The 23248-nt window shown below is 46.3% G+C and overlaps 1 protein-coding gene across 9 annotated transcripts; it reads right to left on the bottom strand.

The window, feature by feature from the left end:
• Positions 1-3785: 3785 nt before the first annotated feature.
• Positions 3786-22780, bottom strand: PGBD1 (piggyBac transposable element derived 1). Of its 9 annotated transcripts, none has more exons than XM_035728386.1 (6): positions 22577-22780; positions 19832-20308; positions 18503-18652; positions 9643-9694; positions 7862-7958; positions 3786-6186 (listed from the first exon to the last, which is right to left on the bottom strand). In XM_035728386.1, exons 2-6 carry the CDS (start codon positions 20225-20227, stop codon positions 4632-4634), a joined length of 2250 nt encoding a protein of 749 aa, XP_035584279.1. In that variant the 5' UTR covers positions 20228-20308; positions 22577-22780; the 3' UTR covers positions 3786-4631. The 9 variants fall into 9 exon arrangements, with proteins under 9 accessions (XP_035584279.1, XP_035584280.1, XP_035584281.1 ...); XM_035728387.1 differs by having other exon boundaries at positions 19832-20232; XM_035728388.1 differs by having other exon boundaries at positions 19832-20228.
• Between the last annotated feature and the right edge of the window lie 468 nt (positions 22781-23248).

Genomic DNA, 23248 nt, shown 5'->3' with positions numbered 1-23248 from the left:
GATGGATCTCCATCCCTTCACTTTCAGTCTGGATGTATCTTTAGGTTCAAAATGAGTCTCTTGTACACAGCATATGGATGGATCCTGTCTTTTTATCCAGTCTGCAGCCCTGTGCCATTTTATGGGAGCATTTAGGCCGTTCACATTGAGAGTGATTACTGAAAGATATGAATGAATTTATTGTCTTCATGTTGCCTGTGAAGACGTTTTTATAGATTGTCCCTGTAAATTTCTTTTCTATAACACTCGGGGTCTTTCTCCTTTTATAGAACCCCCCTTAATATTTCTTGCAGGGCCAGCTTAGTGGTCACATATTCTTTCAGTTTCTGCTGCTCTTGGAAGCTCTGCATCTCTCCATCCATTCTAAATGACAGCCTTGCGGGATAGAGTATTCTTGGCTGCATGTTCTTCTCGTTTAGTACCCTGAATATGTCTTGCCAGGCCTTTCTGGCTTGCCTGGTCTCTGTGGATAGGTCTGATGTTATTCTGATGTTCCTCCCTCTGTATGTAAGGAATCTCTTTCCCCTAACTGCCCTTAAGATGGTTTCCTTGGTTCTAAGATTTGCGAGTTTTACTATTACATGCCGGGGTGTTGGCCTGTTTTCCTTGATCTTGGGAGGGGTCCTCTCTGCCCCTAGGATATGAGTGTTCGTTTCATTCCCCAGATTAGGGAAGTTCTCAGCTATGATTTGCTCAAATATTTCTTCTAGTCCACTCTCTCTCTCCACCCTCTCGGGGATCCCAATAATTCTCACATTGGAATGTTTCATGGTGTCACTTATTTCTCTGATTCTATTTTCATGGATTTTCAGTTGTTTCTCCCAGGCCTCTTTTTCCTTCTTTTCTATCAATTGGTCTTCTAGATCACTAATTCCTTCTTCTGCCTCGCTTACCCTAGCTGTTAGATTATCTAGATTAGATTGGATCTCATTGATAGCATTTTTAAGTTCTGCCAGTTCGTCTTGCTTTTCTGCTTTTAGAAAGACTCTCTGTTGCCATTAATCGATTTCTCCATTCTAGCTATTGTCTTCACAGTTGCTACCCTGAATTCCATTTCTGACATCTTGGTTATATCTGTATCCATTTGTAAATCTGTGGCAGAAGTCCCAGTCTCTGAGTCTTTCCTATATTGGGGGTGCTGCCTCCTAGTCATTCTGTTGAGGGGTGGTTGAGGGAATGTACAGAGTCCAAATTACTGACCACAACCCAAGCAAGACGCACCTGTTTTATAGGGACCTTAGGGTTGTTGGCCTCTTGTTTTCCCAGCCTGTCTTCTAGGGGAGGGGCCTGCCACACTGTTACTCAGGCAACCCTGTTTGGGCAGAGTTGCCCTGCCGCCTGTGGGGGGGGAGTGGGCTCACTGAAAACCGGGTCTTTGGGGCTTTTGTTCTCTGGCGGCTTTCCCTGGCGACTTTCCGCATCTCTTCCGAGAGCAGAAGAGATCGTTTCCAATCCTCTGCCTCAGAGCATAGATCTCAGTCTGTTCTTCAGTGAGCTCTCCAGGCCACATTATCTCCGTTTCTGTCTGTGCTGCTATAAACTGCAGGGTCCTGGGTTGTGCGCCCCTTAGCAGCGCTCCCAGTCCTCGCCTCCAGATCAGGGCACATCTCTGCCCTTTGTGCTTCTAAAACCGCCAGCCGCCCTGAGTTCACTCTCATGGCCCCGCTGCTCCAGGTTCCAGTCCAGGGGACTGCCCTAAAGTCCTTTCCCCACCGCTACCGGTCTGCGAGCCTGTGCCCCGTTCCCAGCACGGGAGGTTTTCACACACCCGAGGTGCAGGATCCTGAAGGCTCCCTTCCTCTTCCATTTATCTTCCGATATCTGTCTGTGAAATCATGGCTCCGTGCCTCAAACCTCGATACCAACTGCCTGGCATATTGTCTGTAGAGATCCAGATATATCTTCTTACATTTCACGCCGATTTTGTGGGTGTTCAGAGTGGTCTGGAAGACACCGGGCTCAATTCAGGGGACCGCTTAGAATAGGGTCCCCTTAATTACTACTACTTTGTAATATAACTTGATATCTGCAATTATAATACCTCCCATTTTGTTCTTTTTCAAGATTGCTTTGGCTATTTGGGGTCTTTTGTTTAGGAAATTTTAGGATTTTTTCTAGTTCTGTGAAAAATGCTGTTGGTATTTCGATTAGAAAGGCTTTACATCTGTACGTTGCTTTGCATAGTCTAAGCATTTTAATAGTATTTGTTCTTCAAACTCATGAGCATGGAATGCCTTTGATTTTTGTTGTCTTTAGCTCTTTCATCAGTATAATTTTCAGAGTACAGGTCTTTCACCTCCATGGTTAAATTTGTTCCTAGGTATTATTTTTGGTGCAATTGGTGGACTGTTTTCTTAATTTCCCTTCGTGTTAGTTCGTTACAACTGTATAGAAATGCAATGGACTTCTGTATATTGCTTTTGTATCCTGCTTTCCTTATGAATTTATCAGTTATAGAAGTTTTTTGGTGGAGGGGCGCCTGGGTGGCTCAGTCGTTAAGCATCTGCCCTTGGCTTGGGTCACGGTCCTGGGGTCCTGGGATTGAGCCCTGCATCAGGCTCCCTGCTCCCTGGTCCTGGGATTGAGCCCTGCATCAGGCTCCCTGCTCTCTTCCCCTCCCACTACCCCTGCTTGTGTTCCCTCTCTCACTGTGTGTCTGTCAAATAAATAATCTTTAAAAAAAAAATTTTTTTTTGGTGGAGTCTCTAGGGTTTCCTATATATCGTATCCCGTCATATACAAACAAGGAGAGTTTTATTAACTCCTTAGCAATAAACGTGCCTTTTATTTCTTTATGTTGTTTAATTTCTGTGACTAGGACTTCCAGTACTATGTTGAGTAAAAGTGGTGAGAGTGGACATCCTTGTCTTGTTCCTCATCTGAGGAGAAAAGCTATGTTTTTCACCACTGAGTATTATGTTGGCTGTGGGTTTTTCATATCACACCTTACTTATGTTGCAGTATGTTTCCTCTAGACCTACTTTGCAGAGGGTTTCTATCATGAATGGATGTTGTACTTCATCAAATATTTTTTCTGTATCTATTGAAATGATCATATGGTTTTTATCCTTTCCCTTATTGATCTGTCACGTTGATTGTTTTGCGTATATCAAACCACCCTTGCATCTGGGAAATTAATCCCACTTGATGGTAGTGTATGATTTTTTTAATATACTGTTGCATTCAGTTTGCTATTATTTTGTTGAGGATTTTTGCATCTGTATTCATCACGACCTACTTATCGTGCACAAAGGAAGCTAGCTAGGGACTTCCCTCTCCTACCAGGTTCCCACAAGATACGGCCCAAGAGCTCATGGGACTTGGGCTGAAATCTCGTGAGATTTGCCCCAAAATTATGTGAGATCTGGCAATGAAAAGAGGTAGCTTGTTTTGGGGGGTGCGAGTCCCATACAGACTGCTCTGAAGTCAACAGCCTGGGAGAGCGCTCAAGCAGTCTGCCTGTATTCTCAGATGAGCCAGCTCTCATGCACGTTGCTCCATCCTGCAATTGCTGCCCTCCTGTTTCTAACACCTCTACTTTAGTGTGAATAAGGGGCTACAAGGCCCAGTCATCCCTGTTTCTGTGCTGTAGCCTCTAGTTCCCTTTTCTTTTTTTATGGTGTCTTTATCTAGCGTTGGTATCATAGAATGCTTTGTTGGAAGTTTTCCTTCGTCGTCTATTTTTTGGAATATTTTGGGGTAGAATCGGTACTAACTCTTCTTTAAATGTTTGGTAGAATTCCTCTGTGAGGCCACCTGGTCCTGGACTTTTGTTTGTTGGAGAATTTTGATTACTGATTCAATTTCTTTGCTGGCTATGGGTCTGTTCAAGTTTTCTATTTCTTCCAGATTCAGTTTTGGTAGTTTATGTGTTTCTAGGAATTTATCCATTTCAGTTTGTTGGCATACAGGTTTTTCACCATGGGCTTTATGTCAACTTCATCCTACTGTTGACTTTTCCTTTCTTCTCCTGAAGATGCGACTGTTACCCGATTTGCTTCCTATTTCCTCAGTTTTCTTTACTCTTAGCTGCCTCTGCCAACTCCCACAGTCCCAACAGGATACACCTTTTATTTCAGTATTCAGAGGTACTTCTTCGCTTCCAATTTCTCCTTTACAGTACTCCTTTCCGGCGCCCCTGCCTGGCCCTTCTCTCCTGCCCACCATCTGATCCAGTTTTATACCAACACTGAGGTCTTCAGCCTCATCACCTAAGGTCTTTCTTAGATCATCCTTATGTCATGGGCTCTGCCTCAGTTTTCAGCTGTAGATTCAGCATCGTCCTATGGTTACTATGACAGTGCTTGCATTTTTAAAAATCTCCACAAAAAATTAAAAAGGCACAATTTCATTCTTCCAGGGCACAAATTAATCACTTTAACAAATGACTTCTCATGTGTCTCACACCAAAAATTAGTCATAGAGAAAGGTAAGTTCAACATTTTTACAGATAATTTTTAAAATTACTTGTTATAATAATGTCTTTGAAATTCTACATAGATGTTTGACTTCTAAAAAATATTACTTAATAATTCCATTATATACATCAGGTTTACTTTGGAAGGGTACAATCTGCTTTGTACCTGTAATTTTTTTGTCTTAATACTAGCATTGTGTTCATTTTATCTGCCTTAATCTGACAGATTAGCATTGTGCTCCAAATAGAAATGTGCGACATATCTCCGAAAATCCAAGAGGTCTAGAGAGGTACTTGCGTTACAGGCTCTGTGTAGCTGCCATGCATTGTTCATGGCTACATCAATTATGTAGCTTACCAAAATGGAGTACCATTTCTTGCTTCTTATTCTCACCCTGTATTTGGAAATGATTTGATCCATTTTAGCTACACCTTCCCTGCATTCATCATACAATTTCACTATAGATGGTTGAGCTATCTGATGGCTGTCGTCCTCATCAGCAGAACAACTTAGCTCACTGGCTGGTTCTATGCCTACAGCATTGGAGCACAGACTGATAATGTCATCACCATGCCAACGACACAAAATTATCTCCTCATTTTCTTCGACTCGGAAATCAAAATAGCCCTTCTTCATTTTTCTCATATGTTCTGTACTCATGAGGGGACATTTTTCAGTCCTGTTCTCACGAATTGTTCCTGTTGCCTTCACTCCTTTTTTCTTCAAGGCTGACACCAATTTTACACTTGTAAAGAAGCTATCAAAACACAGGTGATAGGGATATTGGCCTCTCTCTAAAAGAACATCAGCAAAATGCATCACTAGATTTCCACCTAAACCAAGATCAAGATCCTTATCCACCATCACTGTTGATTCTTCTTGATAGGGCTCAAACCACACCAGATAACCCTGTGTGGTTGTGCCACACCAAATTTTATAGCCAATTCTAATAGGTTTCCCATTCAGGAACTGGTCACTGTCAAAACATTCACACATTGTCTTATCAAAATAATAGTATTCTTCCAAGGGAGCATACAGGAGGAAATTTCTATTCATTTGCTTTATGAGAGGCCTCAATTTTGTAAACTTATCTTTTTGATCTAGGTGGCTATTATCTGCAAAATGTAGGTATGAGAAAATCAATTCAAATCTGTCCCTTCTAATTGCATCTCTAACCAGGTTCTGATCAGCATCAGAGATTTCCCAATACATTCCCCTTCTGGGACGCCTCACAAATCCACTCAAAAGCAAGATACCAAACACACACCTTATTTCCTGAACTGTGACTTCCAAGTTGACATTTTTCTGAGATGCGTAATTATTGGTTTCGTTGACAATCATGTTGAATATTTCATCATCAAAAAATAACTCAAAGAGCTCTACTGGGTTCAACTTCTCACTCTTGAGATTCAAAAGTCCAGAATCCAGTGCCGACCAGCTTGGGAAGCTGGGTTTAATGTCTCTTTTGGCCCAATTCTTCTCTGGCACATTTGACATCTTTAGCTTTTTTTGAGCATGGTGGGTCTCAAGCTTGTTATCTTCTTCCACATCTGAATCACCAGAAAATGCAAGGCCTTGTAGCAGTTCACTCACTCGAGCTTTGTCCTTTTTTCTCCCTTTTCGGGTCATGTCTCCAGCAGCATATTCCAAGGATGAGATGTGCATTCGGGCCCACAAGTCACCCGGGTGACGGTCCTTCAGAGTGTTCAAATGTGCAACTGTTCTTTCCGTATGGACAGAAGTACAAGGTGGCTGGGGCACACAATTTCTAGGAATGAAAAAAAAACAGGCTATAAAAATCCTTAGTCTTACTATGACATGAATCTCATGACACCTAAGTAGTCTTGTGTGGAGATGACCTGCTTCTCCCTCCTAGGACTTTGGCTTCTCCCTCCTAGGACCTAACCCTCTGGCCTCTCCCTAGCATGGTCTCACTCCTCAAGACAACTAGCTGTGAAATCTGAAAGAAGGAACCTGGGCATCTTTGTGCAGCACCTCCCTCCTCCTCAGAAGCAAGTGGCAGACACCCCAAGTTGTATCGGGCAGGGCTGTGTAGGGGGAGGTCTGCTGTGCTGCTCCTTTCCTAGCCAAGCTTCCGTCAGTAATGAAGCCAGGGTTTCCAGAATCATCTGTTTTACTCCTGTATCTCCATCATTTGGTTTTAAACTTGGACAAGGAAAGGGGTTATTTACTGGGCTCCCTCACACCTCTCTCAGAATTTCTGAACATGGAAGGATTAAGTCTTTCCTAGCTCTGCATTCATCTGGTGGACACACTGCTCTGGAGAGAAACTTAAGAGAAACTCAAACTTACTGCTGCTGAACTGGTTTTTATGGGGTTTACAAGGAAGCAAGCTAAAGTTACCAAGATGAAAAGTGTTATACACAAGCTTCTCTTTTTGAGAAATTTGCATTTCACTCACTAATGTCCTATTGGTAAATAGTCTAGTTGCAGAGGACACAAGGGGGGAAAAGCACTGAAAAGAGTACAATTTGTACTACATGTATTCAGTTATCAGCTTCAAGCATTTATCCTGGGTGTCTCCAGTGTGCACGATCCCTACCATTCGTAGAGCTCCCTAATGTTCTCAACTGCAGGGACCCTGTGCAGATGCTGCCGTGGGGGGATGAAGACATGGGGAGGCAGGTTTCTGGGCGCTAAGGTTAAATGTACCTGACAGGCACACCACCAGATTCCTATTGTGCCGGTACAGTGACTTCACAAAACGTTATTTTAGTGGGAGCCTGGGTCAGGCCTCTGGGCTTTATGAAAAATTTCATTTTTCTTAAGCTTCAAGACATTTCCATTTTCACTAAGATTTAGCTCCGATTCCCTGCTCTGAACAAATGTCCCCGCTGCTGCCTTGCGTGCCAGGCTAATTATCCCACACTGTTTCCTTTCTCCTCTTTTTCTTACCTCCGAGGAGTTAACGGCCTCACCCAAACCTAACCCTCTGCCTCTGACCAGGTCCCTCCTGTCCTGCTTTAGGAGTATCTGTGCTCCATGTTCATTCATTCATTCCCACAACCCGCACTTAACTAAGTACCTACTACTATCTTTAATATCTGTGCCATCAGCTACTTCCTAATGCTAGGTCTTTCTTCACTGCCATGATGGCCTCGCTGTCTTGTCTAAATTCTCTGCCTTTTGTGGCTTACCTGTAGCTCCGCAAAGACCTAAGGGCGCTCAGGGAAGGGTGACCAGGCGAGGTCAACAGTCAGGATAGGATTTTTGGAGGCACCTGTGCACCAACTGAAGGTTTGGTGTAATGCGGATAACGGTAGGTCACTGGGGCGTGGGGCCTCCTGTGATTACACGAGTGAGAGTTACTTTTCCTACATTACCCCAGGGAAGCAGCTTCGGACCAGTTGGTTTCTCCGGTTCCATTCTAATCTGTTCTGACAGCTGCAGGATCTGTTCCACTTACAACCATGGACACTCACCTGTCGGGTATTCCTGGGGCCTCAGCACCGTGCTCCACTTCTTGAGAAGTTTCTTTCTTTGCATTAAATAATCCATCTTTAGTTACAACTTCTTCAGCTAAAATAATACAATCATTTAAATGTCATCTGTTGCCTGAACTGAGAAAGAGGAAAAAAAAATCTCCAGAGCAGGGAATAGGATTTTCTTTTTCAGTGAGCTCTGTGCCCAAGGTGGGGCTCAAACTCACAACCCCAAAATCAAGAGTCACCTGCTCTACTGACTGAGCCAGCCAGGCGCCCTGGGAACGGGATTTTCAAATTAACATAATCATCAGCTGTCCCAGAAGTGCTGTCCCAGCGGTCCTACAAAGTCTGGCACAGTATGGGAAGATAATACATGAAAGGTCAATTAGCTGGGGAGAGAGTCTACCAAGTTCTAGATTTAAAGGAAATAATATGTGGATAATAGTCTCGGAGTGTGAAGAGAACTTCTCTGATTAGTGACAGAAGAAGATAACGTGATGGGGAGGGATGTGAAATGGTAAGCGCTGAGACAAGTCGCAGGCAGAGGACAGAGAAGGGGAATGTCGGCTCCCAAGGGCCAAGTCAGCGTTAAAGGAAACAGTGTGCCCAGACACGGGACCCGCCAGAGGCTGCCCTCACCCATCAGATGGACTTTTGTAACCTTCCCCTGAGCGGAGTCCCCACAAGGGTCCCCGGAAGCCAGACTCCAAGGAGGGGGCCGCTGCTCTGCCACAAGGGCCTTGGGCGGCTTCTTCCTCAGTCTTCACTGATGTCTGCAAAAGCAAAAGACGGCTTCCCTGTGGTAAGGATGGGGGGGGCGGGTCCCGTTGTGAAGGGCGTGGCCACCCCCCACCCCCTGTAGAGCAGTAGTGCTGCCCCCGCCCCCAGCTGCTGGTGGTTGGCAGGAGTCCATGTCCTCCAGCTTGTAGACGCGTCACTCCAGTCTCTGCCTTCACAAGGCCTTCTCCTGAGGACACCACCCCCCAGACCCCCCCTCCCCCCCAGATGACCTTATCTTACCTTCGTCACACCTACAGACACGTACCTGCAGTATGTGTTTCAGGGGGACACAGTTCCACGCACATCATCAACTATGTTGATTTAAAAACGTATTGGTGATTTTTTCTATGCAATTATTTTCATAAAGATAAAGTATTTGTTAAGAATAGAAGGCACTGAGTTTCACAGAATTAAGAACTAATTAGAAGTCACAAAAAAAGGACTAAGAGAGGACTCCACAAGGACCATGTTTTGAGAAAACTGATTCAGCAGCACAGGACTTAATGGAAGACTTAATTATTTTTTAACTAAACGACTAGGAAAATGAGTGAACCACTGAGAGATTAAGGGAAAAAAAGGTCCATTTGTGGTGATGTGAAGTTTTGTGCCAGATACACAGAACGAACATTACCATCATAAATGTTAGGTCTGTGCAAGAACGCCAAGAATAGGAAGAATCCTGGAGGCCAGGTAGAGGAGACAAGAGGCCCCCAAAGCTAAGAGTGGAGGCACTTTCTGAATGCAAGGGTCTAACTGCCCCCTCCCTCTCATACTTGAGATGTGGCTGTGCCTCCTGAACACACGGCACAAAATAGGCAACGGTACGTCATCCACACGGGCCCCCTGCAGGAGGCATCCGTGGCCTTGACACCTGTTACAAGGTGAAGGCAGAGGGGCGGAGCTGCTGGAAAAGCTCCCCCAGGTGCAGGGCGAGGAGGAGGTGGCCGGGAAGGGGGCTGCCACCCACCACATTCCCATGAGCTGGGCACCCTCCTCACCTGGGACCCGGCTGCGTCCTTGCCTCTGGCTCGTCCCCGGGGGGAGCAGGCCCTGTGGGGGGAGGAGACCAGAGTCTGGCATGAGCCACGACAGCCGGGAGCAGCGCCCTCTGGGGGCGAGGGTGGGGACCCAGCCTGCACAGCCTCTGATGTGCACGAAACACTGTCTGAGATAGAACACCACACCTGTCCCCATTCTGTCCAGAATCCTAGTTCTAAAACTGTAGGGTCTCCCACCCTCACGACTGAGTGTTTGCAAACTCTTCAAGTGCTTTATAGTGATGCACTTTCACATAAAGCAAATTTTAAAGTCACCGATGAAAATAAACAGGAGGAAGAAGCTAGTGCTAAAGGGAAACTTGAGAAGAGTAGAGGTACCCGGCAAGGGGAGACAGGAAAGCGGAAGAGAACCGAGGGAACGGGAGCAGAAAGTGGCAGCGGCTGTGCGCGGACGCAGTGGGTGGGCGGGGCGCTCTGGGAATTGTCCCCCCTCACACGCACAGAAGCCACGTTGTGCAGGCGGTAGAGATGCTGGCAATCCACCATGCTGGAAGCTGCTGATTCTAAAAGGACCCACAATAAAACAGGAAGGATGATTGCACAGTGCTGGGTACCGTGCTGCTGCTTAAAAAGATTGTTTCCAACTCAAAATAATCCCAAGTCCAGATCCTCCTCTCCATTTACCCCTGCAGATTCAGGGGGATCAGAGCTAAGTGCAAAAACAGAAGAAGGCAAGGGCCATCCAGGGAAGATGGTGGAGTGGGTGGACTCTAGCTCACCTGGTCCCATGGATACTAGATAATAACCCCCTTCAGTGTAAAGAACCCAGAAAATGACCCAAAGACTGGCAGAACAGACTCTCCAGAAGCTAAATGTAGACAAGAGGCCACATCAAAGAAGACAGGAAGCCGGAGGTGCAAGTCAGGAGGCAAACTGAGCCTTGAGACTGTCTGCAGGAAGGAGGGAGAGGGGAGAGAAACAGACCCCACAAACTGGGGAGCCCGAGGGGGCAGGGATGAATCCCATAACCTCACTTTGAAAACCAGAGCAGCCGAATTTCATACAATCAGCAGTGCTTAAGCTGGAACTTGAAAATCAGCCTGCTGGGCTCTGAGGAGGGAGGGCGAGAGGAAAAGGAGTCCCCGCCCTTAAAGAGACCACACCACAAACGGCCCCACTGGGAGAGAGCACGCCAGGCAGTCTGAGAACTGCCTGGGGTAAATGGAGGGAGGTTTGTTTACTGCTCTCAGAGCGATGCTAGAGGGACAGGAATCGTTGGGAGACTTCAAGAACAAAAGCACTGGCTGGCTCCGCTTTCCTCTGCTTCAGCCCAGCCTAGATCCACAGACATACGGGAGCCAGGGTAGTGCAGCACTCCCCACCCAACACAGTAACAGCAAGCCTTGCCCCCCCCGCCCCCCTTCTCCTACAGCCACACCCCCTCCATCCCTACGGCCTAAGGAGTTCTGGGCAGCTGCAGTCCCCTCCTGCCGTGGACGTGCACGGCCCTGCCACACCACATGCCACGTCCACACACTCAAGGGACTCCCCTATCCCAGCCTGTTGCAGGAGTTTTTTAAAGGGGGGGCTCTAGACCACCCCCCACAGCCAACCTACCCAAAAGCTGCTAACACCACGACCCTGCCCCCTCCCGCGCACCATTAGCCAAAGCCTATCCAAGCCTGGGCCACACGCCTGGCAGTGTGCAAGCAGCCCCGGCAGGGGCCAGCACCACTCCCAAGTGAATCCTGCCCCCGGGAGACGGTAAGGGAACAACACACACTGGTCTGATGGCAGCTCCACCTGTCAACACAAGCTGCTCGGGGGACAACACAGGGAGATCACCCTGCAATTTGGTGCCACTGCATCTTTGGCAAACACCCGGACTGCCTCAACTCAAGCCCCAGGCAGCCCCAGACTGGCCCACTAACACTGGGACCAAAAGCAGGCTACAACAGGAAAAGAGAGCCACTGCGAAGGACTACGCTGAAGGCAAACGCAGCTCGCCCACAACCTTAGGGCACACACAACATAGAGAGCCCCCCGAAGCACCATGTTCTGATGAACAGGGAACACCGCACTGCAGGCACTCCTGGAACTCTTCATAGGCCACTACTTACAAGAGCAGGAGATGTAGCTGACCTTCCTAACACAGAAATAGACACAGAGACAAAATGAGGAGACAGAGGAATACGTCCCGAATGAAAGAACAAGACAAAATTGCAAGACGGCTAAATAAAACAGTGAAGTATTATGCCTGATAGAATTTAAAGTAGTGATCATAAAGATAAACACTGGACTTGAGAACAGAGTGGAGGATCTCAGTGAGACCCTTAAAGAGACAAGAAACCTAAAAAGAACCAGAGATGACCAACAAATTAAAAATACACCAGCGGGAATAAATAGTAGAGGAGGAAGCAGAAAAATGGATCAGTGACCTGTAGGATAGAGGAATGGAAAGTAATCAAGCTGAACAGAAAGAACAAAGATTAATAAATAATGAAGATAGATCAAGCATAATAACACGGACATTGTAGAGGTATCCCAGGATGTGAGGAGAAAGAAAAGAGAGCAGAAAATTTCTTTAAATAAGTAACAGCTGAAAATCTCCCCAATCTGGAGAAGGAAACACGAATCCAAATCCAGGACGCACAGAGAACCCCCAATAAAATCAACCCAAGGAGGTCCACACCAAGACATGTGGTAATGGGTGGCTCAGTCAGTTAAGTGTCTGCCCTCAGCTCTGGTCATGATCTCAGGGTCCTGGGATTGAATCCCGCATCAGGCTCCCTGCTCAGTGGGGAGTCTGCTTTTCCCTTTACCCTTCCCCCTGGCCCATGCTCTCTCTTGCTCTCATAAATAAATAAAATCTTAAAAAAAAGACACACAGTAATTAAAATGGCAAAAATTCATGATGAAGAGAGAATTTTAAAAGCAGCAAAAGGAAAACCATTACATAGAAAGAAAAACCCCATAAGGCTATCAGCTGATTTTTCAGCAGAAACTATACAAGCCAAAAGGGAGTAGCATGATATATTCAAAATGCTTAAAGAAAAAAACCTGCAACCCAGAATATTCTATCCAGAAATGCTATCATTCAGAATAGGAGGAGAGACAGAGTATCCGAGACAAAAGTTAGAGGAATTCACCACTAAAGCAGCATTACAAGAAATGTTAAAGGGGATTCTTTGAGTGGAAAGGAAAGACCACACTCACGAGTAAGAAAAGCAGGAAGGACATAAGGAGTAAAATTAAGTATATCTATAAAAGTCAACCAAGGAGTTCACAAAATAAAAGGATGTAAAGTATGAAACCATAACCAAAAATGTGGAGGGGGCGAGGAGTAAAGAATGGGTTTAAACATAAGCAACCATCAACTTAATATAGACTGCTATATGCAGATGTTATATACAAACCTAAAGGTAACCACAAATCAAAAACCAGTGATATGCAAAAAACAAAGAGGAATTCAAATATCTCACTAAAGAAACTCAACAAACCATGAGAGAAGAAAGCAAGAGAGCAGAAAAGAACTTAAAAAAAAAGAAAAGTACCAAAATGGCTCTAGGTACATACCTATCAATAAACTTTGACTATAAAAGGAATAAACTCTCCAATCAAAACACAGAGTGATGGGGCGCCTGGGTGGCTCAGTCGTTAAGCATCTGCCTGTGGCTCAGGTCATGATCCCAGGATCCTGGGATCAAGCCCCGCATCGGGCTCCCTGCTCCGTGGGAAGCCTGCTTCTCCCTCTCCCACTCCCCCTGCTTGTGTTCCCTCTCTCACTGTGTCTCTCTCAAATAAATAAATAAAATCTTAAAAAAAAAAAGTGATGGAATGGATAAAAAAGCAAGACCCATCTATATGCTGCCTACAAGAGACTTCAGCCCTAAGTCACATGCAGATGGAAAGTGAAGAGGTGGAAAAGCAGTTATCATGCAAATGGAAGTGAAAAGAAAAGTGGGTAGCACCACTTCTATCAGACAAAATATACTTGAAAACAAAGATTGAAACGAGACAGAAGGATATTACATAATAATAAAAGGAACAATCCAACAATACGACATACTATTTGTAAATATTTATGTACCCAATATGGGAGCTCCCAGATATTTAAAATAGTTATAACAAACATTAAGAAACTAATTAATAGTAATACAATAATAGTAGGGGACTTTAACATCCCATGTACATCGATGGACAGAACATCAACAATGAAACAGTGGCTTTGAATGACACACTGGACCAGATGGATCTAACAGATATAATCAGAACATTTCATACTAACACAGCAAATACACGTTCTTTTCAAGTGCACACAAAACTCTCTCCAGAATGGATCACATATTGGGCCACAAAACAAGTCTTGATGACTGAAGTCATGATCATTTCAATAAATGCAGAAAAAATACTTGACAAAGTACAACATTCATTCATGATACAGACCCTCAAGAAGGTTTAGAGGCGACATACCTCAACCTAATAAAGGCCATATATGAAAAAAATCAAAGCCAGCATCATAGTCAATGATGAAAACCTTAGAGCTTTTCCCCTAAGATCAGGAACAAGACAAGAATTTCTACTCTCACCACTTTTACTCAACATAGTACTGGAAGTACTGGCCACAGCAATCAGAACAGAAAAAGAACTAAAAGGCATCCAAACTGCTATGGAAGAAGGAAAACTATTTGCAGATGACATGACACTATATAGAGGAAACTCTAAAGACCACGAGAAACCTATGAGAACTGATAAATGAATTCATTAAGGTCACAAGATGCAGTGGTCCACTGCATTTCTATACATACACTTAAAATGAAGTAGCAGAAAGAGAAATTAATAAAACAGTCCTATTTACAACTGCACCAAAAATAATGAAATCCTGGGAACAAACTCAACCAAGGAGGTGAAAGACCTGTACTCTGAAAACTATAAAACACGGGTGAAAGAAACTGACACACAATCAGAAAGATACTCATCCTCATGTAGTGAGAGAAGACTTACTGTTAAAATATCCTCACCAGGCAAAGAAATCTACAGATTAATGCAATCCCTATCAAAGTACCAACAGTATTTTTCACAGAACTAGAACAAATAATCCTAAAATTTGTATGGAACCACAAAAGTTCCCAAATAACCAAAGCAATCTTTAAAAAGAAACTGGAGGTGTCACAATCTCAGATTTCAAGCTAGACTCCATAACTGTATTAATTAAAAGAGTAATGGTACTGGCACAAAAATACACACATAAGTCACCAGAACAGACTAGAGATCCCAGAAATAAACCCACGATTTTATGGTCAATTAATTTTCGACAAAGTAGGTAGACTATGCAGTGGGAAAAAGGCAGTCTCTTCACAAATGGTGCTGGGAGAATTGGATAGCCACATATAGAAGAAGGAAACGCAACACTTTCTGACACCATACACAAAAATCCTAGACAAAAGCACAGGCAGTAATGTCTCTGACATCGTCCGCAACATTTTTTTGTATGTCTCCAGAGGCAAGGGGAAACAAAAGCAAAAATAAACTATTGGGACTTCATCAAAATAAAAAGTTTCTGTGCAGTAAAGGATACAATCAACAAAACTAAAAGAAAACCTACTGAATAGGAGAAGATATTTGCAAATGACATATCCAAAATATGTAAAAAACTTACACAACTCAACCCCAACAAAATAATCCAATAAAAAAATGGGCAGAAGTCACAAACTGACATTTCTCCAAAGACCACATACAGATGGCAAACAGATACATGAAGAAATGCTCAACATCACTCATCATCAGGGAAATGCAAATCAAAAGTACGAGATACTACCTCACACCTGTCTGAATGGCTAAAATCCAAAACTCAAAACAAGTACGGGTGAGGATATGAAAAAAAAAGTAACCTTTCTGCACTGTTGGTGGGAATGCAAACTGGTGCAGCCACTGTGGAAAACAGTATGGAGGTTCCTCAAAAAATTAAAAACAGACCTACTCTATAATCCAGGAATCGTGCTACTGCATATTTACCCAAAGAATATGAAAATGCTAATTCAAAAGGATATAGGCACCACTACGTTTAAGCAGCATTATTTATAGTAACCAAGTTATGGAAGCAGTCAAAGTGTCCATCCACAGATGAATGGATAAAGAAGATGTGGTATGTTTCTACAATGGAATATTACTCGGCCATAAAAAAGAATGAACTCTTGCCATCAGCAACAACATGGAAGGATCTCTAGATCAGTATAATGCCAAGTGAAATAATTCAGAGAAAGACAAATGCCATATGATTTCACTCATATGTAGAATTTAAAAAACAAAACAAAGGAAAAAAAATCAAAAACAGCCTCTTGGGGGCACCTGGGTGGCCCAGTTGGTTAAGCATCTGCCTTTGGCTCAGGTCATGACTCCAAGGTCCTGGGATGGAGCCCTGCATCGGCACCTTGCTCAGTGGGGAGTCTGCTTCTCCCTCTCCCCTTGCCCCTTCCCCCAGCTCGTGCTCCCTCTTGCTCTCTCAAATAAAATCTTATACAAGGCAAAAGATCAACCTAAGGAGGTCCACACCAAGACACACAGTAATTAAAATGGCAAAAAGTCATCATAAAGAGGTTTTTTTTTTTAAGATTTATCTATTTGAGAAAGCATGAGCAGGGGGAGGGCAGAGGGAGAGAGAGAAGCAGACTCCCTGCTGAGCAGGGAGCCCGATGTGGGGCTCGATTCCAGGACCCTGAAATCATGACCTGAGCCAAAGGCAGAAACTCAACTGACTGAGCCACCCAGATGCCCCAGCACCCAACTTTTTAGTGAGAGTCCAAATTTTAAGAACCCTGCAAGATATTTCCACGTGATCTCCCCATTCTTCCCCACATTCTTGCTAAAGAAACCCTACCTACCCTTTTGCCATGTTGGCCGACTTACTATCCCTTGAAAATACCAGCACAGGAAGAGGGGATGCCAATAGCCTGGGAAACTGGTCTTCAGTTCATGTGGTCTCAGGTAACCTGGAGAAATGTGCTGGGATTATAACTGGTAGGCAGGCCTTTAGCTAGAGTCTCTAGAATATTCAGGAGGAGCTAAAAGGATATATATTTTTAAAAAGCACTTGACACAGGGCGCCTGGGTGGCTCAGTTGGTTAAGCGACTGCCTTCGGCTCGGGTCATGATCCTGGAGTCCCGGGATCGAGTCCCGCATCGGGCTCCCCACTCAGCGGGGAGTCTGCTTCTCCCTCTGACCCTCTCCCCTCTCATGCTCTCTCACTATCTCATTCTCTCTCTCAAATAAATAAATAAAATCTTTAAAAAAAAAAAAGCACTTGACACAAACAATGAATCATGGAACACTACATCAAAAACTAATGATGTTATGTATGGTGATTAACATAACAATTAAAAAAAAAAAAAAGCACTTGAAAATGACAAGGCATGCTTCCTGAGGGCCCAGAGAACATTGTCATCCCAGTCACACACACACCACAGCGGTGGTGCCTCCCTATGGGGATGCAGGAAACCACAGGAGGCCACCACTCTGCCCAGAGTGCCCCGGGGTCTGGTTCTATGAGCCATCTCAGGCAACTTTTAAGCATTCACTTACATGAAACAATCTCACATCCTACGACCGCTGCTATCTTTTGGTCAATTATCATCACCATTCTGACAACTGCCCATCTCCAGTCAAAATGAAATCGCTTTCAGCAGATGTGAATGTTACATTGTCTTCTAGGTAAGTAGGAATGTCTACCCACTGTGGGGCTCTCTACCACCTCTCAACTTCACATAAACAAACCATTCTGGGGCTTTATGTAATGCTGGTTTTTCATAGCTGAAGAAATATGATAGAGACATCAGCCATGTAAGTAGGGAAATATCAAGGCCTATTTATGCTACATGATATGGTAAACACCATAAGTTATATGAGCCCTATACATTTCATCTCCCTCTGATGATTTTATTACATGAACCATATATTCTACACTTACTGTCAAAATATCAGTATTCACAGATTACCAACGTGGTGATCGGTAACCACGACTGGGGTAAATCATGAACCCTCTGAAATTGTATGCATACTTTTGCATGTACCCGCAATTTCCAGGGAGGAGAGTCAAGTTTTCAACAACTTCTGGGGAAAAACTAGTAGCACCCCTCACCAGAGGTTAAAAAACACTGCACTGTGGAGTTCTAAGATCTCCTCTTTGAACTTCCTGTGTACTTTTTCTGTTCTCAATCCATCTGCAGACTGTAAACTTTGTATTCTCTGCATGGCTTATCCTATTGCCAGAGGCCTGCACAGAGCTGAACAACAGCCAACAGCTGGGGTGGTTTACCTGGAGGTGAAGCCTGGAGATGGAAAGTGGGGGGGCCCTGCACACAGGAGACTGCATTCCAAATGGAAAACAGAGAGAACCTGCTTACGCCCAAAGCTGCATTTAAAATGACACAAGATTAGAGGCCGGGAGGATACTGAAGAAAATGTTACTATGGGAGAAAGGTAAGTTTGTGGAAAGCTACCACGTAAATACTTAAAACACCCACAAGTATCGATTTAGGTGTAGAGCAGAGGTATATAGCAGAGAGACTCTGGTCAGAAGCTCAGGTGACTTGAATTCCAGATGTTGCTCTGCCTCTGTTGACCCTGCACAAGTCATTAAACAACCTGAATTTTGGTTTTCCCAACTACTGGGAAGGGTATTGGACAAGAAGATCTAAGGATTCCAACATTTTACAATCCCACATGTCCTTAGAAGCTTGCTTAGATACAGAGTGAGACAAAGAAAAAACAAAATATAAAAAGTGGAGGACACAGATACACAAGCACCTGTCAGTGTCTGCTGCCAACGTCCACACTGAACACCCACCGGCACTCACCACTCACTTCTTGGGGGTTCCCTTGGCAGAGCTCTGGAGGTTCACACTTCAAGGTGGTTACCCGGGGCAGGAGCTGGAGGCTCTGACACTCCAAAGAGGCTCCTTGATATTCTGTCACCAGTGGGTACATGTCCTGTCCCTGAGTATAGACAGAAGCCTGAGGACAAAAGATTCACTTTGAAAAGGCATCCTGGTGGGAACCAGACTGAACAGCAGTTAGGGACATCTCCCAGAACACCAGATGGGCCCCGTGTTGTCTTTTAAAGAAGCACCGAGTAAGACAAATGAGCAACACAGAGACATTCATCCATGTGGTAAACAAGGACTGCACATGTACTAAGACTCAGACTTTTGTTCTACATGCTGGGGTGATCGTGGCAAGCAAGAGACAAGGCAGACACAGAATCTCTGCCCTGAAGAAAAACAGAACAAACCCAGATGGATACTTACATTAGTGGATGGAACTTTAATGAGGAACAGGGTATGTATGTGACCTCAAAACCTCTCCTAAGGATTACTTATTAATTACAAGGGGGAAAATGGTAACTGTAATACAGAAATCTGACAGACCCGACCTTAACCTCATCAGTAACGGGACAGCCCATCACCGTGTGCCTTGTGATGCGATGCACTAAGGAGAACACATAGCTTCTGTGGGATTCTAGCCTAAATGCACAAGCTGCATTCTATCATGAGAAAATAGAAGACAAACCCAAATTTATGGGCATTCTATAAAGTAACTGGTTAGTACTCTTCAAAAATATCAGTATGACAGACAAAGAAAGACTGTCCCAGATTCAAGCAGCTGTTCCAGATTCATGGAGACTAAAGTAAAAGCAACTAAATGCAACATATGATGCCGGACTATATCCTGGATCAGGATAAAATTGCCAAAAAAAACCCCCACTACTGGGATGATACGGCAAAATGTGAACCAGGACTACTGTGTAGGTGATAGTACATAACAATTTTAATTTCCTAAAACTTGATCTTTGTATTCTGGTTATACAAAAGAATGCCCTTGTTCTTCAGAAATACATATTGAACACTGAAGTGTTCCTACATAAAGAAGCATGGTGTCCCCAGATAATTCTCAGATGGTGGAAGGAAACACAAAGCATGAGTGTGTGTGTGTGATACACAGACCTGTGCATATGCGGAGAGGCTGAGGGACAGTGCTCGCACAAGAGGGCGCGTATCAAGAGTACAGTGTTAACTGGTGAATCTGGGTGAAGAGGACACAGGACTTCTCTGTGCTACTTTCCCAGATACTTCTGTCAGTTAAAAATTACTTCAAAATAGAAACTTAAAAATTAACAGACAGATGTTCCCCAACCTGCTGTCCTCCGTCTCCTGTGACTTTCTCCAGATCCTCCAGCACAGCCACCGCCTGCTCCCCGCTCTCGGGGTGCTGCTCCCGCACCCGGGCCTGCAGCTCCTCGGGCAGGATGGTCAGGAACTGCTCCAGCACCAGCAGCTCCACGATCTGCTCCTTGCTGTGCGTCTCGGGCCGCAGCCACCGACGGCAGAGCTCCTGGAGCCGGCTCAGCGCCTCGCGGGGCCCAGTTACCTCCCGGTAGCAGAACTGCCGGAATCGCAGGCGGCAAAGCTCCTGAGCCTGGCGGCTGCTCTCCCATGAGCCCCACGTCTGCTCCCAGGTGGGGTCCTCCTCCTTCACTTTGACAAGGCTGTCTCCATTTTCAGGTGTGCGGCCTGGCAAAGCTTCGTCCATGCTGGCTTAAAGGAAAAGGTTCACTTAGCCCAGGTGTACACTTCAAAAATGGTTTTCCACATCGGAGGCATAAGAATGGATCTGTAACATGTAAGTTACAAGAGCTTCAAAATTCCATGAAACATGTTTTTGTCCCCACTGTAAGTTATGCTCAGAAACAGCCTGCTTGCCAACGTTACCAGTGAGATTAATTAGAAATCTATCTTGAATCCAAAGGGGGTTGAGCCAGGAGGTAAGGGATGGAAAGTAAAGCATGTGAGGCAAGCAGGGTTAACAAGGATGCTTGAGCAGCCTCTACTTCAGCTGGAGAGAAGAGAATTTTATCCATGGCAGAGCCAAACATATTCTCATCTGTGTACTTCCCACATAATATTCCACCTCAAATGCAGGGGAGGGTAGACCGTTTCCAAAGTCTCCTGTCTCCTAAAATTTCTCAGGATGAGATTTTGTCACTCCTTTCATCAGGAGGAGGTGGAGTCTATTTCTTCCTCCTTCCCTTGAATCTGTGCTGACCTTTGACTTGCTTTGGCCAAGAGAACATGGCAGAAACAGCTTTGCAAGAGGAAGTGCGCAGCAGCCCTTGGCACACTGCCGTGAGCCTGCTACGCTGTGAGAATGCCCAAGCTGGCCACGCACGGGTCATGTGGGTTGGAACCTGGGGGCCCCAACTGAAGTCCAGCAGCACCTAACTCCCAGCTGATCGCAACCACAGTAACTCCACCAGTAGAAATGCCCAGTCAACCCGCAGAATCATGAAAATAAGCTGAGGATGTTTTAAGGCACTAAGTTTGGGGTTTCAACTTATTTTAATATAAGAATAGAAAATTGAAACATACTTCCAAGTTCTTTTTCTCTCTCTCCTTACTCTCTCCTTTTGTGATCTCATTAATCCCAATTTCAGTATACCTCTATTCCAAGAATACGCAAATCTCTGGCTGACTCCAACTCGCCTTTACATTCCTGACTCACATCTTGAAATGCCAGTTGGATGCCTTCCAGCTTCTCCTGGGTCGTAATTTCAACACATCCCAAGCTGAAACCGGAGTCCTGTCAAAACTGTACTCACTGTTCTCCCCGTTTCCCTTGGCATCACCACCATCCCCCATGCGTTCAGGCTCAAAACCTGCTTCTCAGCCGCCTGGGTGGCTCAGTCGTTAAGCGTCTGCCTTCGGCTCAGGTCATGGCCCCGGGGTCCTGGGATCGAGCCCCGCATCGGGCTCCCTGCTCCGTGGGAAGCCTGCTTCTCCCTCTCCCACTCCCCCTGCTTGTGTTTCCTGTCTCTCTGTCAAATAATCTTTAAAAAAACAAAAACCAGCCTCTCTACACAGTCATTCGGAGTCCAGTCAGTCCTTCCTCCAAAACACCTCTGGCAGCCATTCCCTTTCATTCCCTGTTCGCATGGACGTTCACGACAAGAACGTTCTGTGTGACCCCTGCCCCACAGGCCACTCCACCATCCCTGCGTTAGTATTTCCCAAAGCACCACTCGGACCACGTTCAACACCTCTCCCTCACCAGAAAGACGGTTCCCAGTGCTCCTCCTCGGACTGGATTCAAACCTCCTCTGGGTTTTTACCGGTTTGTCTGTCATTCGATAAACTACCGAGCACGTCCTTCTTTTCCAGGCACAGCCCCTACCCCCTTCGCAAACTCCTCACGTCACGCCATGCTGACCGGCTTGGCTCTTTCCCACCCACGCTGTCCTTCACGGCCAGGACCGCCCTTCTGGGGGGCTCATGTCCCAAGTCCCAGCGCAGACGGCCCCGGACACCTCACGTCCGCAGGGAGGAAACCCGTCTGTTCTGCAGGCCGTTCGCGGGAGAGCCAGCCCGACCCACTGCGCCCATCCAGTCCCTCCGCGGCTCCCGCCGCCCCCACGCCCCGCCCAGGCCAGAGGCCCGGTCCGCGCAGCCCCAGCGAGCCCGGCTCCCGTCCCCCGAGGCCAGAGGCCCGGTCCGCGCAGCCCCGGCGAGCCCGGCTCCCGTCCCCCGAGGCCAGAGGCCCGGTCCGCGCAGCCCCAGCGAGCCCGGCTCCCGTCCCCCCAGGCCAGAGGCCCGGTCCGCGCAGCCCCAGCGAACCCGGCTCCCGTCCCCGGAGGTCGGAGGCCCGGTCCGCGCAGCCCCAGCGAGCCCGGCTCCCGTCCCCCGAGGCCAGAGGCCCGGTCCGCGCAGCCCCGGCGAGCCCGGCTCCCGTCCCCCGAGGCCAGAGGCCCGGTCCGCGCAGCCCCAGCGAGCCCGGCTCCCGTCCCCCCAGGCCAGAGGCCCGGTCCGCGCAGCCCCAGCGAACCCGGCTCCCGTCCCCCGAGGCCAGAGGCCCGGTCCGCGCAGCCCCAGCGAGCCCGGCTCCCACCTGCTGTCCGGGCGGCCCGGAGGGCCCCTGCGGCGCACGGAGCACCCCGGAGGCACCAAGCGGGCGCGCGATACGCGCGCGTCCGACGGCTGGTCAGCGGACCAAAAGCTCAAGGAACGTGCTCAGCAAAGACGCTGCGGGCTCGCCACAGGTCCCGGGCGGCGGTGCGCCTGAATCTCCAAAGCGGCTTCCGCCGCTCGGGCAACCGAGTAGCGGGCTTTTCTAGGAACGCGGTCCCGGCCTCTCTAGGATCGAGGCCGCACTCCTCTCTAGTGCGCCGGGAGGACCCCTGCCGCCGTCCCGCGCAGGCGCGTCCCGAAGACCCGAGCGGGACCCTCACCTCTGTCAATTGTTTCAGTTAAAGACGAGACAGCAAAGGCAAAGCCGAGACTCTGCTTTTAGTATCCTCTCAGGTTGCGGGTCACATAAATGAACAATTACAATACGGCACAAGTTCTTAAAATTTAAATATGTAGATTATATATGCCCAATAAAAATCAAGTTGCTTAGAAACTATAAAATGAAAAGTACCCCATCCCCAAAGTTAACCATTGTTAATATTTTGTGTGTTTTCCCAGGACACTACCAGCCACATAGTAGCACACAATAAACATTTGTTTAGTGAGTATGTAGCTATATATATATATTTTAAAGTTTTCCCCAACAAATTTA

The sequence above is a fragment of the Zalophus californianus genome, chromosome 7, assembly GCF_009762305.2.
Source record: "Zalophus californianus isolate mZalCal1 chromosome 7, mZalCal1.pri.v2, whole genome shotgun sequence".
Taxonomy (NCBI): domain Eukaryota; kingdom Metazoa; phylum Chordata; class Mammalia; order Carnivora; family Otariidae; genus Zalophus; species Zalophus californianus.
The sequence above is the reverse complement of the archived record's forward strand: the minus strand, read 5'-3'. Positions and strand labels throughout refer to the sequence as shown.

Excerpts from the sequence above, each read along its gene's own strand:
- PGBD1 (XM_035728385.1), bottom strand. The coding sequence starts at position 21,818 with ATGACAGACAAACCGGTAAAAACCCAGAGGAGGTTTGAATCCAGTCCG. Across the intron at positions 9,695-18,502 it reads GCCAAGGGAACCCCCAAGAA|GGCCTGCTCCCCCCGGGGAC; the intron begins GTGAGTGGTGAG and ends CTCCCCCCACAG. Across the intron at positions 6,187-7,861 it reads GCCCCAGGAATACCCGACAG|AAATTGTGTGCCCCAGCCAC; the intron begins GTGAGTGTCCAT and ends TTTCATTCCTAG.